The sequence below is a fragment of the Bos taurus genome, chromosome 3 (genome assembly GCF_002263795.3).
Source record: "Bos taurus isolate L1 Dominette 01449 registration number 42190680 breed Hereford chromosome 3, ARS-UCD2.0, whole genome shotgun sequence".
Lineage (NCBI taxonomy): Eukaryota > Metazoa > Chordata > Mammalia > Artiodactyla > Bovidae > Bos > Bos taurus.
In genome coordinates this window covers 23735946-23754662 of record NC_037330.1, presented here as the reverse complement: position 1 = coordinate 23754662, position 18717 = coordinate 23735946, and the positions used below count along the sequence as shown (strand labels likewise).

The 18717-nt window shown below is 44.2% G+C and overlaps 1 protein-coding gene across 4 annotated transcripts in view; it reads left to right on the top strand.

Annotated features, from left to right (window-relative positions):
- The window catches only part of HAO2 (hydroxyacid oxidase 2), a 37878-nt gene that overhangs the window by 9294 nt on the left and 9867 nt on the right, over positions 1–18717 (top strand). For 3 of the 4 annotated variants that reach the window (XR_003033184.2, XM_005204012.5, NM_001035071.1), the window contains 6 exon segments: positions 5687–5825; positions 7775–7926; positions 9785–10068; positions 11493–11702; positions 16009–16167; positions 16736–16805. Coding sequence is in view for 3 of the 4 variants with exons in the window: in XM_005204012.5 (XP_005204069.1) it covers positions 5695–5825; positions 7775–7926; positions 9785–10068; positions 11493–11702; positions 16009–16167; positions 16736–16805 (1006 nt within the window). In the remaining variant the exon portion in view is untranslated. 4 annotated transcript variants of the gene reach the window in all.

The following is an 18717-nucleotide window of genomic DNA, read 5'->3' as shown; positions in this document are numbered from 1 at the left end:
CCATCTGGAAAGCCCCCCAAATCTGGTGGAGATTACACCTAAATATGTAAAACCATAGTTTCTCCAATGAGGAACTGAGGTCCAAAGAGCGGAAGTAACGTGTCTCTGCTCATAGGGCTAAGTGTCAGTAACCTCCTCTGAAGCAGACTGCTTCTCCATCCCCCACAAGTGTGGGTCCACTGACTACACAGGCAAGAATCTAGTCTGTTCCTCCAGCTTCAGCCCCTTTTTGCTAATATTGGCTAACCAAGCAGGGTCAGGAGGAGTTGGAGTGATAAAATCCAGTGTAGATAAGTTCAGTCTCTAGAAACCTCAGGTCTACACTAGAAACTAATGCCCACGTAAGGATAAACAAATTCCAGGTAATTTCGCCAGGCTCTTCAGAGAAATTCTGAGTCACATACTGCATCAGAAAGAGCACTGAGCATGCAGACAGGAGACCTAGGCTCATTTTTTAATTCCGCTGTGCTGTGAACTTGTGGACATCTCTCCATCTCTCTAAAGTCCCTCTCAGCTCCATCAAGCACAGCCGCTCTGTCTTCTCATTCTCACCAGGCAGGATTTGCAATCATTACCATCCGCAGAGGTGGAACACTGGGTCACTAATAACCTAGTTAGGTCACAACAGCTCCAGAATGAGCATTAATATAAATGTACCTCCCCTCACAACCTCACACTCTCCTTAAACAGAGCTCCTAGAGTAAGACAAAGACAGTCTCCATAGTTAGTGGCAGAATAGGTTCTGAAGAGCCCACATGTACTACTCTTCATAGGAAGATGTGCCCACAGCTCAAGAGGGGAATTTTAATGACTGGGGAGAAAAACCAGCTCATGAGAAAGGATGGTGGGGTGGTGGCTGGAGAGGACAGATTATTATTGCACAAACAGAATAAAACAAAACCACGGCCCTCTTGTCCTGGAAGGGGTCCTGAGTCCTCGGCTCAGTGTGGGAAGCCTCAGGGAAAAGGCCAGAGCTGACCCTGGGCTGATAGAGCCCTGGGTACATTCTTGCAGCATTAGACTACCGGCACCTGTCAGACCCACCCTGGGCCCTCTGCCTCCAGGCCCCCATATAAATGCCATCCGTGGTTCCTCAGGGCACACCAGTGTTAGGGACACTCCCATCCCATCTTTACTGACATCTGACCTTATGTTCCCGAGAGTCCAAGTCCTGTCTCTGTTTTTACGTTTTATTGGAGTTTAGTTGCTTTACAGCATGGTGTTAATTTCTGGTGTCCAGCAGAGTCTGCTATTCGCGTACACATATCCTCTCCTTTTTGGATTTCCCTTCCATTTAGGTTACCGCAGAGCACTGAATAGGGTTCCCCGAGCTATACAGTAGGTTCTCTCCAGTTATCTATTTTATACATAGTATTAATAGAGTATACATGTTAATCCCAATCTCCCAATTCATCCCACCCCCACTCTCCCCCTTGGCATCCATATGTTTGCTAGAGAGACATAGAGATGTCTATGTCTCTATTTCTGTTTTGCAAATAATATCATCTATACCATATTTCTAGATTCCACATACATGCGTTAATTTATGGTATTTGTTTTTCTCTTTCTGACTTACTTCACTAGGTATGATAATCCCAAGGTCCACCCACATCTCTGCAAATGACCCAGTTCCGTTCCTTTTTTTTTTTTGTGACAAGTAATATTCCATTGTGTTAAATGTACCACAATTCACTTATCCATTCATCTGATGTCCATCAACAGAGGAATCCAAGTCCCTGACCTTGACCTTCCCTCCTCATTTCAGGATTCCCTGGGGGCTCACCTGCCTCAGTTATGGGTGTTGTTGACTCCCATCTCCTGGTCCTGACACTGCCTGTGGCTCCAGCAATACCAGGACCCCTCCTTCCCCTGTCTACACCTTCCACTCCCAGGGCCTCCTCCTGCTACAGCTTCTCTGGTTCCAAGGCCACTGTTGCTATGGCAATGGCTCCAGGCTTTGCAGCCACTGTCCTTAAGATAGTCACTCACAAAGAGATTAAAGCACTGTCAGCCAACCTTGAACAGAGTAATGTCTCAAACAAGGCTGCCAACATGTAGCCTTGATGTTATCTCTACCACTCCATTGGGAAACTTGGCATAAGCTCCCAGGGGACAAGGCCGCATGGACTTAAAGGACACCAAGCATTTGATCCTGGAGGCAGGTCATCTGAGATAGCCCTGAGATTCTCCCTTGAATCTCAGCCACCTGCACCATGATGTCCCCTCACCCCGAGATTTATTACAGAGTGCATACAAGTCAAAGCATTCCTAAAGAGACATCAACATATGAGCCATATGAAACCCCAGTGGAAGACAGGTTGTTATCTAGCCTAATTTGGTAGGTACTTAGCAATTTTGAAGAAAGCAAAATCTGCCTTGAAATGCTAACCAGCCCCAGTCTATGAACTTCCCCTTTCCCTCACTCGGGAAGATTTGAACTTCAGGTCGTTAGCAACAGGTACCACTGAGTGTCTTTACACTTAGGTTTTAGTTTCCTTATTACTGGTATGTAAGTTGCACCTTATCTTCTTTTTTACCCTAGACAAAAAAAAAGCTAAACAGATGAAATGAGCTAAAATGAGCTAAGCTGTTGATCAGCGAGCAAAAGACTTTCATCCTTTTCTCCCTTTTCTCTTCCTCTTGCATAACTGGGGTAGAGGAGAAAAGAAGAAAAAAAAAATGCTGGAATGAAGGTCAAATGAAATGGGAATACAAAACATACCCGTTAGACAACTTGGACCCTCCCTTTAATTTCTGGGGCTTTAAAGCCAATATGGGTCAAACTGAAATACATAAAAACATATAGTCCTTAGTTTCCTTCCCAAATAGGGAAAACTTGAAACAACACAATTGTCCTTCTCTTCAATTATGAACCTTATGTTAGACCTCTAGTAAAAATTATGGGCTCAGGACTCTACTAAATTTTACATATGCTATGAAAAGAAAATAAAGAAGCATCATCATTATACTTTCCCCCTACAAAATTCTTTTAAACTCAGTATAACAAGTAATTTAGGTAAACCAACTACTTTGCTCTGTACCATGAAATTGAAAATGGAAACTGTCTACCTTTAGAAACTACTAGAAGACATGAGTCTGAGCTTTCCCCTGTAATAATTGACTGTCTAATCCTTCATAAAGTATTTGTTTCCCAGGCTCCATTCTCTTCAGAGGAAACTAACACCTTCTCCATCTCCTTCACTAGGAAGAAAAAGGAAATAGTAGGTGAAAAAGGAAATAGTAGACAGACATTAGATAAAATTGTGTTTGCTATACGTAAAGATGGTGCGTTATTTATTTCCAAGCAGCTTTATTCACATTATCCCAGGTGAGTGATTCTGAGTGAGGCTGTACCATTTCCTTTAGATTAGAAGCAAATACTGTTAAGTTTTTATGCTAAAAGTCTGCAGAAGAACATTTCTGTGAGCGGGTAATGTTTAGGATATGGGGATTTGTTGAGACACTGGGAGCTGAAACTTGATGATGAATTCTCAGCCCACAAAGCAGAGAGATGATACACAGGGGAATGGTAAATTCAAGGAACGAACACTTATGAACAGCAGCTCAGTGTCACATAACGTCCCACTGCTTGGGGAGGCAAAGTGTGTTGGGGGTCTCAGGTTCAGTGATTCACGAGGAAGATCTACAGGACACAGTAGACAGTTGAGGCTATGATTCATTACAGTGAAAGAATGCAAAGCAAAATCAGCAAGGGACAAAGGGCAAAATCTAGAGGAAAACAGGCATAAGCTCCCAAGAGCCCTCTCCCAGTAGAATCACAGACGATGCAGTTAATTCCTCCCAAAATGAGCTGTGACGGCACTTTGTGAGATGCTGTCTACCCGAGAAGCTTGTTTTAGAAAGTTGATGCCCAAGGTTTTTTGCTGGGAGCTGGTCACAGGGACACTGTCTGCCTAGCCCGTACCAAAATTCTGGACTCTCAGAGAGAAAGCAGATGTTCAGCATAGAGCACATTGTTTGCACAAATAATTTAGACACAGAGAGACATTCTTATCAGGAGATGGTGGGAACCCGCTTGAAATCCAAGTTCCCAGACTTCAGCCAAGGTCCAAACTTTATGCAAGCTTTCCGAGGTCTAGCATTCTCAGGTCTGCTTTATTAACCCTTTTATGCACAGAGAGGTTTAAATAATTGATTGCAATACAGCTGGATAAATACAATGATGAATTCATTCACTGAAAGTCACTGAGCCTTTAAGGGTCAGATAGGAATGAGATAAATTAGACATTGTTCCTGCACTTTGCCAAACTCAACTTAGCACCCCAATTGCTCTCTGCCCATGACAGGTTGTGCTGTCCACAAAAAGCTCTGTGATTGTGCTCCAAACTCCACCTCCAGGCCTCCTTGCAGAACTCATGGCACATCCCAGGGGTGCTTCCTGTCTGTTGTATAACTTCTTTCTGCTTAGCCCTTCAAGCGGGTGTTTAGGCTACTTTCCTCTGACTTAACTGGATTCTGGCACAGCCTCACCTCCACCAAGATTCCCAACACCCCACATTTCATCTGGCCTCTCTGGTCCCATCATTCATTAAGGGAGCTGCCTCATTAGAAGCCCTAGTCCCTGGGTCTTATCTGCATCCTTCAGATGATAACTTGGTAGGCACTTAGTTTCTACCCACAGGCTTTGGGTAACTCACCCCATGGCCAACTGCTGGGGAGATGTGCTGAGCTACGTACTACAGATTTCATCACCCTTCATAGTAGAACCTTCTTATGCAGAAGCTCTACATGCTGAGACTGACCGTAACCGGTGCCTTCAGAATTTCTGTAGATACTTGCTCCTACTAGAGAAATTTGCCACCTAATCCTGCCCTTTTTCCTCTTTCAGGTATGGTCATAGCAGAAGTACCAAGCTCCACGTATTTATGAGGTTCAAATAAGGGGATAGGAATGAATGGAGAGAGCATGTATCATTTTCTTTGGCTCAAAATTAGCACCATGCTCAATGACCCAGCCAAAGAGTTGCAAAAAGTCAACTTCCTACCAGATAATGAACTAACTGCCTCATGTATTCATATACCCAGAGGTTCCTAGGAACTCCCAGATATTGATTTCTGTTCAGACCCAGTTTTCTTGGCCTGATGGATCTCCTTCCCAAAAGGCAGAGATACGAAATAGCCTTCCAGAATGTTCAGAAATTGTTTATAGTGACTCAGCTGATGAGAAAAAGCCACCAAGAAATTAAGCTGGTGTCAGGAGCCAGGTCCTAGAAAGGTGCAAATGCCACGCTCTGGGCACTCGAAAGCCAACAGCCATGGCCAGACTTGCATTTTAGAAAGGTCCCCGGCAGCTGGAGGGAGACCAGATGGAAACTAAGAGATAAGAAATTTTCATAATATTCTTATAAGAGGTGGTGGGGCCTCAATAAGATCTGAGGCAGCAGGCCTAGAAACAAGGGGACAGACCTGAGGGATAGTGAGGAGACCCAACAACCAGGAGTGGGAGCCGGGGCTGGGAGAGCAGAGGAGGGCAGCACGACTCCCTGCTCTCAGTCTGGGAATCAGCCTGTCTGGCAGCCCCTCCTTGTGGATGAAGATTACACGGGGGTTCACGTTGAATCCAAACAGCTCTGTGCTATAGTCCACACCTACCCCTTCACCCGCCTCAACTATCTGAAGAATTCGCATTGAGTTTTGTTTGGTTGGTTTTGGTTTTTCCTTTAAAGGTCCAGAAATGCCCTTGGTGTGTTTGACAGACTTTCGGGAGCATGCTCGGGAGCACCTATCTAAGTCCACCTGGGATTTTATCGAAGGAGGAGCTGATGACTGCTGCACGCGGGATGAAAACATGGCAGCGTTTAAAAAGTCTGGTCTTCCGTATCCTTTCTATTGCTAAGCTAAGGTGCCCAGGTTGAAAGCTCCTTGGAAGGTAGCAGTCCTGGTTTCTGCCTCCAAAGAACAGAGTATTCAAAACATCGTAATGGGCTTTTGTTGGTGGTGGGGATTTGGGGGGTTCTCTCCACAGGTGAGTGGGTAACTGAGGATAGGATGGGTGGAGAGACCTTTAATCTCTGCACAACTAGCACAAGCTAGCCACCCTCTGCCGATCATGCTGACTCTGCCACTTGAAAAGGTAGCGCAACAGTCTCCGGGTCTCCAGCCCCCAGGGCGGGGAGGAGAAGCCAGCTGGGTAAGCCTAAACCTCCTGAATGCCTGAACTTCCAGCTTGGCGGTATAACAGGAGAGAGGGCTCAATGCTGGAGGAAATATGGAGACCCAAGGAGTCTTGGGGAGAGCAGGAGATTGATTCAAGAGAGAAGGGCTGGGCTGCCACAACAGTGGTAAAGTAGGGGTCAGTAAACAGGTCAGGCCAGGCCCACTGCCTATTTCTGGATGGTCAGGTCGGGCCCACTGCTTCTGGATGGTCCACAAGCTAAGGCTGTGCTTTTTTTCATTTTTAAATCATTGACAAAAACCAAAAGAGGAATTACAAAATGTCAAAATTATAAGAAATTTCCATTTCAATGTCCATAAATAAAATTTTATTAGAACACAGCCATGCTCAGTCATCTACATCTTATCAGTGGTTGCTGTGATGTTACAACAGCAGAGCCAAGTAATTGTGACAAAGACCTCATGGCACTAAGCCTAAAATATATACCATCTAACCCTTTACAGAAAATGTTTGCTGACCTCTGTGATACTGAGGCCAGAAAAAAACTGGAAAATGGGACACAAGGTGAACCCTATCTTCTGTGTTTTCATATTTATTGAGCACTATATTAAGCACTTTAATTGCTTCCTCTCATGTGTCTTCACAAGACTATTAGGAAAGTCGAATTATTACTCCTATTTCACAGATAAAGTAACTGAGGCTCTCTGACGGAAGTTCGCACAATCAGCATTTCCAGAAAAATTTTTCTCAGTTTATGTACAGGAATAATAGTATTTTGTGGAAAACAAGCACTTTTGGACCCCGAAGCTAACTAAGTCTCTGTTGGGACTTACAAATGTGTTTCATATAATTAACACTTGTTAATTTCCCTACCTTCTTATAAAGTAGTGTTTAAGTCAGATCTTCAATGAATTAGCCTCTAACCAAAAAAAAAAAAAAGTGATAATTCTCTGGGATTTGTCCTCTTGCAATGACCTTTTCTTGCCTTAAAGAGACTTGTGTCTGGGCTTCCCTAGTGGCTCAGGTAGTAAAGAATCTGCCTATAATGCAGGAGACCTGGGTTTGTTTCCTGGGTCATGATGATCCCTGGAGGAGGAAATGGCAACCCCCCCACCCCAGAGTATTCCTGCCTGGGAAATCTTGGCAAGATTTCCAGAGGAGCTTGGCATGCTATATCCATGGGGTCACACAGAGTTGGACATTACTGAGCAACACACACACACACACACAGATTTGTGTTTAACCTAAGAGAGAAGAGCCTATGCCCTGCTCATTTATATCCATTCTAGTTCTTGTTATGATGCATCAATCAAAGCCTCCACATGCTGAGAGTCTGGTCATGGAGGCATGGCTCCAAGACACAGACTCTGATTGAGCAGGCAGAGAACAGAAAGACTATATGTGCAGTGGGAGTTCAGGGAAGGCCAGGTCAATGTGGAATAGGGGGTTGGGAGAGGCTTTCCAGAAGAAAGGCGCCTCCTGCTTGTCTATACTGCCTCACCAGCCAACTGACCCCACAAGTGATTTCTTGGGACCCAATGAGGTCCTAGACCTGTGCCAGGAATCTAGAGGTCCCAGCAGCACCTTCATGCTGGAGAATGATCCCACCAACAGAACATCTCTTTGTTGTCCAGCACAGAATCCGCCTCCGTCCCCGGTACCTGAAAGATGTGTCTAAGGTGGACATGCGGACCACCATCCAAGGAGCAGAGATCAGCGCTCCCATTTGTATTGCACCCACAGGTTTCCACCGCCTCGCCTGGCCTGATGGAGAAATGAGCACAGCCAGAGGTATGAGCTGCCCCCACCTTGAGGCTCCCCTCCCAAGGCCCTTTAGGTGTGCAGACATGTCCTTCAGGGCAGGGGCAACCAGCTTCTCTATGGAAGACGCTTATGGACATGAACCTGGTTGGAATCAAGGATAGGAAAAGGAACAGTTAAAGCTACATTTGCCTATCATTTCACCTAAGATTGAGGAAATACCAGTTTTCCATTATAAAGAATGGTTAGGGTGGGAGGGAGCTACAGATGAATAGGAGAGTATGAAAACCCCACCAAGCCATGCCAAGAAAGGGGCACTGGCCCTGTGGGGTAAGGGCTGCTTAGTGTGGCCAGCAGGGGGAGGCCTTTCTTTGAGCCCTCGTGGGCCAGGGCTGGGGCTAAATGCCGAGTCTCTTAATTCAGGACGAGGAGAAAGTCATGACCTTGCTCCTAACATGAGGTCCTAGCAGGTGCTCTCGTCCAAATGTTCCATTTCTCTTATCCTCTGGGAAAGGTTGAAGGCAGGAGGAGAAGGGAATGACAGAGGATGAGATGGTTGGATGGTATCACTGACTCAGTGGACATGAGTTTGAGCAAACTCAGGATGATAGTGAAGAACAGGGAAACCTGGTGTGCTGCAGTCCATGGGTTGCAAAGAACTGGACACAACTTAATGACCGAAAAACCACAGTTGATTTGATCATCTTATTTGAGAAAAAGTTTTCCATTGGCTTTTGTCTTCTTCCTAGTCCCATCTCAGTCTCTTCCCTCATTTGCCACCACCAAAAAACAAGAAGGGAGGAGAAGGGAAGAGCAGGGGGCAAAAATATTCCTGGGATTCATTTGTCATCTTCAACTGAAACCAAATCTTTTTTTCTCAAGTTGCCCAAGGGTTCCCTGGGGTCTTTTCCTTTGACTCTGTGATATAGGAAGTGATGAATCCAAGGATACTAGAGCTAAAGTGACATCCATCTGGTTAGGAACAAATTTGGCTGAGTTAAAATATGAATACCCTGTATGAATATGACTGCTCTACTAAATCTTCATGGTTGAGGGTGTTGGGTTGTTTTAGGCAGGAGAAAGCATTATCTCCTGTTGATGTTAGGAACTGAAATATTAATTGTGATTAGGTCAAAGTCTCTACCTGTGAGTTGTAGAATGGTAGTGACATTAACCTCTTGGGGAATCCCCTCCCTGAAAATGATTAAAATGAGAAATGAGAAAGGTGCAATTGGCACATCATTGTCACCATCGTCAGCATCGTCACCATCATCAACAACATTATTACCAGCATTTGTACAGTACCTCACTTCATAGCTTTAAAAAAAAAAAAGGATACCATAGCTGGTATCCTATTTAATCTTGCAACAACCCTATAAGAGTGATATTATCATTTTCCCCCTTTACAGATAAAGAAAAAGAGACTCAAGGCCACACAGCTAAGAAGTTGTAGAACTAGTTTTCTTCTACCTCCAGATAGCATGCTTTTTCTACTGCAAAGCTGTCTTCTCCTTGGAATTATGTTCTCAACCTTCACCTTCTTTAGTTTCTTTCTGCTTCATTAATGGATTCATAAGATGTCCATTTCCTATCTGAAAGCTGCAACATGTTCAAATGGTTTTGGGAAATGGTTTTGGGGACTCAATGTCATTTCTAGCCTGAAATATTTTAATGGAATACAGAGTTTATAAGACCAGTTATACAGTGGAGGACCCAGGCAGTCTGATCAAACACCTCTGATGCCTGCCCGATAGGGAAGAAGAATGAGGTCAAGCTTTATCTTCACTCACAGGCAAGCTGGCCAGAGGGAACACAGACCTATAGGGCATTTCACCCCAGTTCAGAATGTCACTGCCCTCCAACCTGAGCTGTATCATTTGCTTTACAGCTGCACAGGCAGCCAGTATCTGCTACATCACCAGCACATATGCCAGCTGTAGCCTTGAAGATATCGTTGCTGCTGCCCCCAGGGGCCTGAGGTGGTTCCAACTGTATGTGCACCCGAACCGGCAGATAAACAAACAGATGATCCAAAAGGTGGAATCCCTGGGTTTCAAAGCTCTGGTCATCACTGTGGATGTACCCAAAGTTGGCAACAGACGAAATGACATTACGAACCAAGTGGACTTGATGAAGAAGTTATTGTTGAAAGATCTCGGATCACCTGAGATGGTAGGAAAGATACCAGAGCCGGGAGGGCAGGTGTAACGAGGCAGATTTCCATCCCTCTTTCCTCTCTTCTTTCTTTCCTCAAGAAGTCATTGTTCTGTACCTGTTCTGTGCCAGGCACTAAGGATGCAGCAGTTCAAAAAGCAGATGGAGTTCCTGCTGCTCAGAACTTCCAGATAAGCAGAATATAAGACAAATTGTTCTCACCTCTGGAGCTGGCCAGCCTGTCCCCAGAAGTGTTCTGGGCAGGTCTGGATGTTAGGAAATAAGAAAGCTAGGGAAAGAAGTTTTTTGGTTTTTTTTTTCATGAGACAGAAGAGTAAAAGTTTCTTCCAACATTTTCTACTTTATGGCACACTTAGAAAACGATCATACATAGATAAATGGACCATGTGAAAAAGATGCTCCTATTCAAGGTGAATGCCTATGGAGCAGGACTGCCTTGAAAACTGGGCAGCAGTATCTCTGCACACCTGGAACTCATCCATGGGGCACCAGAGAGCTACAGTGTAGTTTTTTGAACAAGGTGACTACAAAGGCACTTCCTCCATTAAAATCCTTTAGTCCAATGGGATGAAGTGTCCCAGAGAGAGAAAGCTGTGGTAAAGTTGGAATCCCTTGACTGCATTAGAAATAATGATACCAGCCTTTTCAGCCAATGAGCAGCTGCGATATCCAGCCAAGTGACTCAATAGTTCTACCCTTTAGCCACAAATTGGCCTTGAGGGTTTCTGGTATCTTAGCTCAGATTCCAGGGATACCTTGGGGCCTATAGATATTTGATTCACATGGTGAGCAAAGATAAATATGGGCTTCCCAAATGACTCAGTGGTAAAGAATCTGCCTGCCAATGCAGGAGACACAGGAGATATGAGTTTGATACTTGGATGGGGAAGAGCCACTGGAAAAGGGAATGACAACCCACTCCAGTATTCTTGCCTGGGAAATTCCATGGAGAGAGGAGCCTGGCAGGCTACAGTTCAGAGGGTCACAAAGAATTGACATGACTGAGCAGGCACGCAATACTGACTTAAGATTATTGAAGTCTTGCTTAGTTATTGTTACCTTGTACATATCTCAGTCACAACAATCACATTGGCCTATAAATGTTTTTGCTTATCTATCTCACTTAATAAACTCTGAGATGTGGGGGGGGGGGGGTTGAAAGTAAGGACTGTGTCTCATTTGTTTTTGTGTTCCCAGGTCTTAGAAAAATTATTGAGCAGGGACACAAGTAATGGTTAACAAATAAGCAATGGGAGTAGAAATTCTTTAACAAAAGTTTTGTTTGGAAAGGAGCTAGACGTAGTGTTGGCTTTTATGGTTCCTCTTTTCAAGCTTACAAATGGCGGCTTTTCAAATGTGCCTCGTCTTTGGAATGAGAGTCTCAAAGGAATTCAAGGCTAAGGTTCTCTTATTCCCCACAGGGAAATGTAATGCCTTATTTCCAAATGTCCCCAATTGACCCATCCATCTGCTGGGAAGATCTCTCCTGGTTTCAAAGCATGACTCGATTGCCCATCATCCTTAAGGGGATCTTGACAAAAGAGGACGCAGAGTTAGCTGTGAAGCACAATGTCCATGGCATCATTGTTTCCAACCATGGTGGGAGGCAGCTTGATGAGGTTCCTGCTTCAGTAAGTAGAATGACTTCAGAGTGGGTGTGTCTGTAAGTGCTGTGTGTGTGCACATGCATTTGTATGTGTGTCCACAGCAAGGCACTCTGTGATATTTGGTGCTCGTTCCCCTCTCCCTAACCGACTATGTTGGTTATATGTGTGTATATATATATGAAGGTTATATGCGTGTATATATATATGAAGGACTTTTAATCATTAATAATAGTCTAGTGTGTGCCAGGCTATTCTTACAAACTCAACATATGTCATCTCTAAAGCGCACAACAGTCCTGCATTATTATCCCTACTTAACAGATGAGGATACTGTAAGATGTAGAGACGTTAAGTAACTTGTGAGTTTACACAGTTAATAAGTGGTTAAGGTGAAATTTGATAGAAGAGTTGTTCCCAAGGCATAGTGGTCACCTGCCTTCTGGAAGAAGCATTCAGCTGGAAGCTTGCCTGTCTGCATGGATTGGAACCTCATATTTTCTCATATGACACATCCCAGGAAGAAATGGTGCCTCACTTAAGCTAATAAATAACTTTCACAGTAAAACTTAAAATGCTCTATGAATCTTTTGCTAAAAATCCAAGACAGTCTAAATTTTCCCCTAGCTTATGAATTTGTCCATTAGAGATGGAGTCTGGGGAAAGAAAATGAAAAGGAGGGAGGCAGAGAAAGAATTTTTAAAGGAAGTTCATTGATTTCATGGAGACTGATAGCTTGTATTTTTCAAGGGATTCTTCTATGCTGCTTGACTCATTCTGAGAAATGGAAGTGAGTTTTTTTCCTCTTAAGGGTTTTTTTTTTTTTTTTTTTTTGGTCTTTTAAGTAGGACATATTCACTGCAAGTAAATTGTAAAATATATCTAAACAAAAAGAATTAAGATAAAAATCATTATTATTAATGACAATAGTTTGGTAATCAACTTAATGTAAATGTAACATTTTAGGTTTGAAAACTATATATGATATTGTGCAATTTTCTTCTCTTCATTTATCAATATATCAAGAGCATCATTTTACTTCAATAAATTCGCTTTTGTTTTTAATGGTGTATAGTATGAATGGACAATTTATATGACCACCTTCCTATTGTTTAACATCTGGATTGCTTCCAAGGGTTCACTCTTTTAAACAATACATCAGTGACCATCCTGAAATCTTTAGCACATTCTCAATTTCTCCTTTAAAAAGAATTACAGGAAATAGAAAAAGCTAACCAGCCAGTTTATACATTTCAAGGTTTATGAAACTTGGAGGTTTCAAATGCCAATCACTGGCCTCCTCCTCTCTACCAGGTTCTACCTCATAGCAAACAAGCATGGGTTGAACTACAGGGAATGGTCAAGCCTTCTACTTCCCATCCCAACTCTTGACCTAAGACTTTAGGAGAATGTAGGTCTTCAGAACATGCGCTGAGCTCTCTCACCCAACTCCATCAAGGATACCCATAAAGCCATCTCTCACGTATCCAGTAATTGACAAAATAGAGTGTGCAGAGCATAGCAGGTTCTGAGCTGACCCAACTGTGCTGACAATAAGAACAGAAAGCAAAGAGCCCCTCACCAACCAGCAGCAAACAGGGTAGAATACTGACTTTTGAAATAACTCTAATAAAACATTACATAATTGGCTGTCTCTCATTAATCAGTTTAGCTAGTCTTGCTCCCTCAGGGAGTTCTGAGAGAGGAGTGGGGATAAATGGCCCACTAATTTTCACACTGCACTTCCTCAAAAAAGAATGAGCAGTGAGGAAGGAAGGTGCCAGAACAAAAAGAGTTTCTTCTGCCCCATCACACTGATCAACATGCTGTTCTCCCAGGCCATCTGACCTAACAGCCAAACCCAAGATCATCCAGGGACAGTACCAAGATTAGTGGGAGGCTAGTGAGAGACCCACCCTTGGCTCAAAATTCAAGAAGATGCCAAAAAAAACTGAATTAGGAATAATAGTTTCATGCACCATTTGAAAGATGAAAATTAATGCAGAAAAAATCCACAGTGAATAGCAACAGTTTTAACAGAGATAGGATCTGATCCTGCACTTGCATAATGTTGCCTCACTCATTTCACTGTAACCTGGCCCTGGTTCCAATAAAGTTTTATTTATAAAAACAAGCCCCCAGCTTGCAGGTCAAAGTTTGCCATTTGATTTTTATAAACATTGTATTCAAATATTATTTATATTTTTGACACCCTTTAAATTTTGTGCCTGGGGTAAGTTGCTCACTCTTCTCAACCCAGTCCCTCCTTGTGAGGGGTGTGACTGTCTCAGTGATAGTCCATCTCTGTAATGTTTCATATCTAACACTCCTGTGCTTCCTTCCAGAACCAGGGGAAAGCTAGCTTTGGCCCCAGAAGACTCTAATGAATGCCCTATTGTGGCTTATCAAAAGTTAACTCTCAAGCCATACTGAGTGAACCGCAGGCTGAAATTCACCCCCTACTGTGCTTCTTAAACTACTCTCAGTTCCATTGTCCAATGTGGCTCACTAGAAGGGCTTTCCTGGTAGCCCAGACAGTAAAGAATCCCCCTGCAATGCGGGGGACCTGGGTTGAATCCCTGGGTTGGGAAAATCCCCTGGAGAAGGGCATGGCTACCCATTCCAGTATACTTGCTTGGAGAATCCCCATGGACAGAGGAGGCTGGCAGGGTGCGATTTATGGGGTTGCAAAGAGCTGGACACAACTGAGCAACTGAGTGCACAGGGCAGAAGAGTTTGCATGAGTACATTTCTTTCTTTCTCACAGCATGCCCATTCAGGAGACGTGGGTTTGATCCCTGGATCAGGAAGATCCCACAGGCCACAAAGCAACTAAGCCCGAGTGCCACAGCTATTGAGCCTTCTGTAGAAATGTTTCACATAGTACCATGGTGGGACTGTAAAAATACCGATTTTGATGCACATTCTCTCCAGTCTTTACATGTAGGTTAACAAAATGTTCAATTCTCCCCCACCCACTTGGAAAGTACAAAGCTCTTTCCTCCCTGATTTCATACTCTGCTTGGTCTCACCAAAGGATCTCATTCAGGCAGAATTCAATCGACTCCTTCCGCTGCAGATTCTACTCCTCCTCTTCAGTTATTCCTCAAAGAGACAGAACAGGAGCCCTGAGGCAGTTCCAGAAACTTTTCCTTCAGGACCCTCCCCCCAGACTCTGCCATCACCCCTCCTTACAGACTTGGAGGTGCCCAGGAACATAGCTCAGTCTGGGGCACCTTATTTCGACAGGGCTGTTGACCACACAGCTGGGAATGAAAGAGAAAAAAAGGTGGGAGAAAAGATCCAGTTGAGAGAGGCAGCCAGAGTGATCAGGTGTTTTTGTTTTGTCTTTCTAAGGCTTCAACCAAGCTCTTACAATGTTACCACTGCCTTTCTCTCCCGTGTCTCAGATACCCCGTAAGGGAGTCAGGAACAAGTTGCTCAGATGTGTTGTGTCAGGAATAAGTTACAGCCCAGTTACATGGAACAGGCTGTGGTTCAGACACTAGGGTCACGGTTAATCGCATTTATTTTGCCAAAAAGACTTAGGGCCTTAGCAATGGAGAACATTTCTAATTGTGCCACCTTAGAAGCAGAGAAAGTGGAAGAGAATCAAAAGTCAAAATGTCCTTTAAAAAGAAGAAGATTAAAACATTGTGTGCAGCCTGGATGGGAGGGGAGTTTGGGGGTGAGTGGATACATGTATATGTATGCCTGAATCCTTCTGCTGTCTACTTGAAACTACCACATTGCTACCTGGCTATACCCCAATATAAATGTTTGTAAAAAATAAAATGAAATAAAAAGAACAGGTGGCACTACTGCTAAAGAATCTCCCTGCCAATGCAGGAAAAACAAGGAACCTGGGTTCAGTCCCTGGGTTGGGAACATCCCTTGGAGGAGGGCATGGCAACCTGCTCCAGTATTCTTGCCTGGAAAATCCCATGGACAGAGGAGCCTGGAGGGCTACAGTCACGGGGCAGTAAAGAGTCAGACACGACTGAGTGACTCAGCACACAAAAGCGAACACTACAAATGGAAAAATGCCCCCTTGGGGATGTTAAGAAATACCAAGAATTTCTTCCAAGCTGTAAACACCTGAACTCTGGTGGAGCAGGAAAGGGCAGGAGCGGGTAGCCTAGAAAGAGTCCCTGGGCCTTGGGAATGTAGCTACCCTGCTTTGACAGCATCTGCAGCCTCAAGCATAGAAGCCTGAGGCATTGCCCCAGCTTAGACCTCCTGGAGCCAGCCAAACCTGGGGGGCAGTGCTGTCCCGTGACACCCTGAGAGTCCAAAAGGAAGTCTCTGAGCCACACTTGTCTCTTGTTTTCAGATCGATGCCCTGACAGAAGTGGTGGCCGCTGTGAAAGGGAAGGTTGAAGTGTACCTGGATGGTGGGATCCGGACTGGCAACGATGTGCTGAAGGCTCTAGCCCTCGGGGCTAAGTGCGTTTTTGTGGGGAGACCCATTCTGTGGGGTCTTGCCTACAAGGTGAGAGTGGTAAAATGAAAACCAACCGGAAGGCACCCCACTTCTTATTTGTTTCCACGTGCTTCTGTGGTTTAACCCCCAAGTTTAACCAGTTTTTGGAGGTGCCACAGATCCTGAAGGACAGTGACACCTCACCTGCCCCTCCACACTTCTTCCACAGCATGTTGTAAATTTTCAAGAGCTCTCAGCCCCACCTTTTTACTCTTTGCTTTCCTTTATTCCCAACATAGTTCAAATTTCACAGATAGCCCCCATCCGCCCCACCACAGCTCTGAGCTCACTTAGAAGTATTTTTTAATGTTTATTTACTTTGCTGCACCAGGCCTTAGTTGCATCACGCAGGATCCTCAGTTTTGTTGCGACATATGGGTTCTTTAGAGGAGGCACACGAACTCTTAGTCAAGGTGTATGGGATCGAGTTTCCTGACCAAGGATGAAACCCAGGCCCCCTGCATTGACAGCATGGACCGCCAGGGAAGTCCCCTCACTTAGTATTGAAACTCAGCCTGTGGTCAGGATGTTCCTTCATGCCACTTTGAGTCTCCTCTTTTCTCTGTCTTGTGAGCAGGGTGAACATGGTGTTAAGGAAGTTTTGGACATTTTAAAAAATGAATTCCACACTTCCATGACCCTGACAGGTAAGTTTTTTACCATGCTTTTCCTAACTCAGAGCTAAAAGCAGGCTGTCTAAAGAACAGAAGCTCGGGCCCTTCCTTCTCATTTGCCTCTCCCAAACCCAGAGAGAGCACAGAGGAAATCCCTGAGACAAAGTGAAATGAAAGTGTTAGTCTCTCAGTCGTGTCTGACTCTTTGTGACCCTGGGGACTGTAAACCTGCCAGGTTCCTCTGTCCGTGGGATTTCCCAGGCAAGAACGTTGGAGTGGGCAGCTATTTCCTTCTCCAGGGGATCTTCCCGACCCAGGGATTGAACCTGGGTCTCCTGCATTACAGGCGGACTCTCTACCATCTGAGCCAGTTAAGCACAAATTCAGAATGTGATACCTCTGCCACAAAAGCAAGTGCAATTTCAGATTGTGGTAAAGAGGGTCCCATCTCACTTTGGCCTGCTCAGATCCCATCAAACTTGTCAGATGTAGTTCTTGGGGTGATCTTTAAGTAAGATTCATGGATTGTTAAGAGTAGGGAAATTAAGTCACAGGGAAAGCATGGAGGAACTGTAAAGGTGGAAGCAAGCAGGATGACAGAACAGAGAGAAGGAAAAACATCATCCTGAGTAACCACAGGCAACAAGACAAACTTGAACGTCTCAGAGTTACACACAGGCAGGTATCAGGCATAAACGAGGTAACTATAAAGCAGTGTTCATAAAAACTTACATGTGTTCAGCAAATCCATGTGATCACTGGAATCCAGTGATCCTGTGAAATAGTGGTTCTCAGATAATGATGGTAACTTCCTTCTTCAGAATCATTTAGTTTGGGGGTGGGGGGTGGCTTATCCTTTTTTTCTCACTGGCACAATGATGCAGGGTTGGTGTTGGAGGTGTTCAGTACTCAGGGATCAAGGATGCTAAATGTTCTAAAATGCTTGGAGCTGTCTCATAGAAAATTAGCCTGCCCAAATGCCAGTCATCGGTAGCTCTGTCTCTGACTGTCTTTGTCTGCTGTAGATGGTAATAGATTGTAATGTGAGAGGCAGACAAGATAAACCCAAATAAGACCTCCATTCATGCCTCAATTCTAAAATTTGGTGATAATAGGAACTTCCTCCAGAAGTAACAAAATAATGAATCCAGAGATCTGAAGTGGAGTCGTTTTTGTGCCATTGACTTATTTCCACAGATGATGCTACCAAGTGTCTGCCATCTGCCAGGCACAAGGCAAGGTGTCCAGGTCTTTTCTAGTCTGGTTTTCATCAGCTATCTAGACAAGTATCTTGTACTTAGCATCCAAGCTACATAGTGTTCACTGGGGCTGTGAACTCAGCCTTTTGGGCTTAAGTAGTTTAAGCTAGAAAACTTAGACCAGCATTAATGCCAGTCCCTTTCAACTGAGTAGATTAATAGGAAAAAAAACTGGGGGAGTGGATTAAGGCATCATGGACCAGGACTCTCCATCTGGGGCCAAAGCCTATGAAGATAAGTCAATAAATAACCCAAGGTTACCAAGTCTCTCCCATGAGGGCGAGGAGGGCACAAGTGTGAACAGATATCATGTTGATGTCTTTTGCCCTTGGGAGGGAGAGAGAGATGGAAAGATCTATGAGTTTCTGCAGGTTCCGAGAGATTGAGGTGACTTCTGTTGCTCCCCCAAATATTTTCTCCTGTCTTTGTGACATTATGTCTGACCTTTTAAAACAGAAGCCTGGAGGGGGAATTCACAATAACAAAGCTTTTTTATTCCACCAAAAGTTTATACTTAACAACCACTGGGATGGAAATAGAGACTGGAAAATCTTTTTCTGAAATAAAGGGTAGAGAGCCCTCTTCTTAAATGGGGTCAGGAAAAAAAAGAAAGAGAAAACAGGATGATGAATACTTTTATGCCTAACTTTTTATATTTCTTTCCTTCTAATTGTTCTCCAATGAGA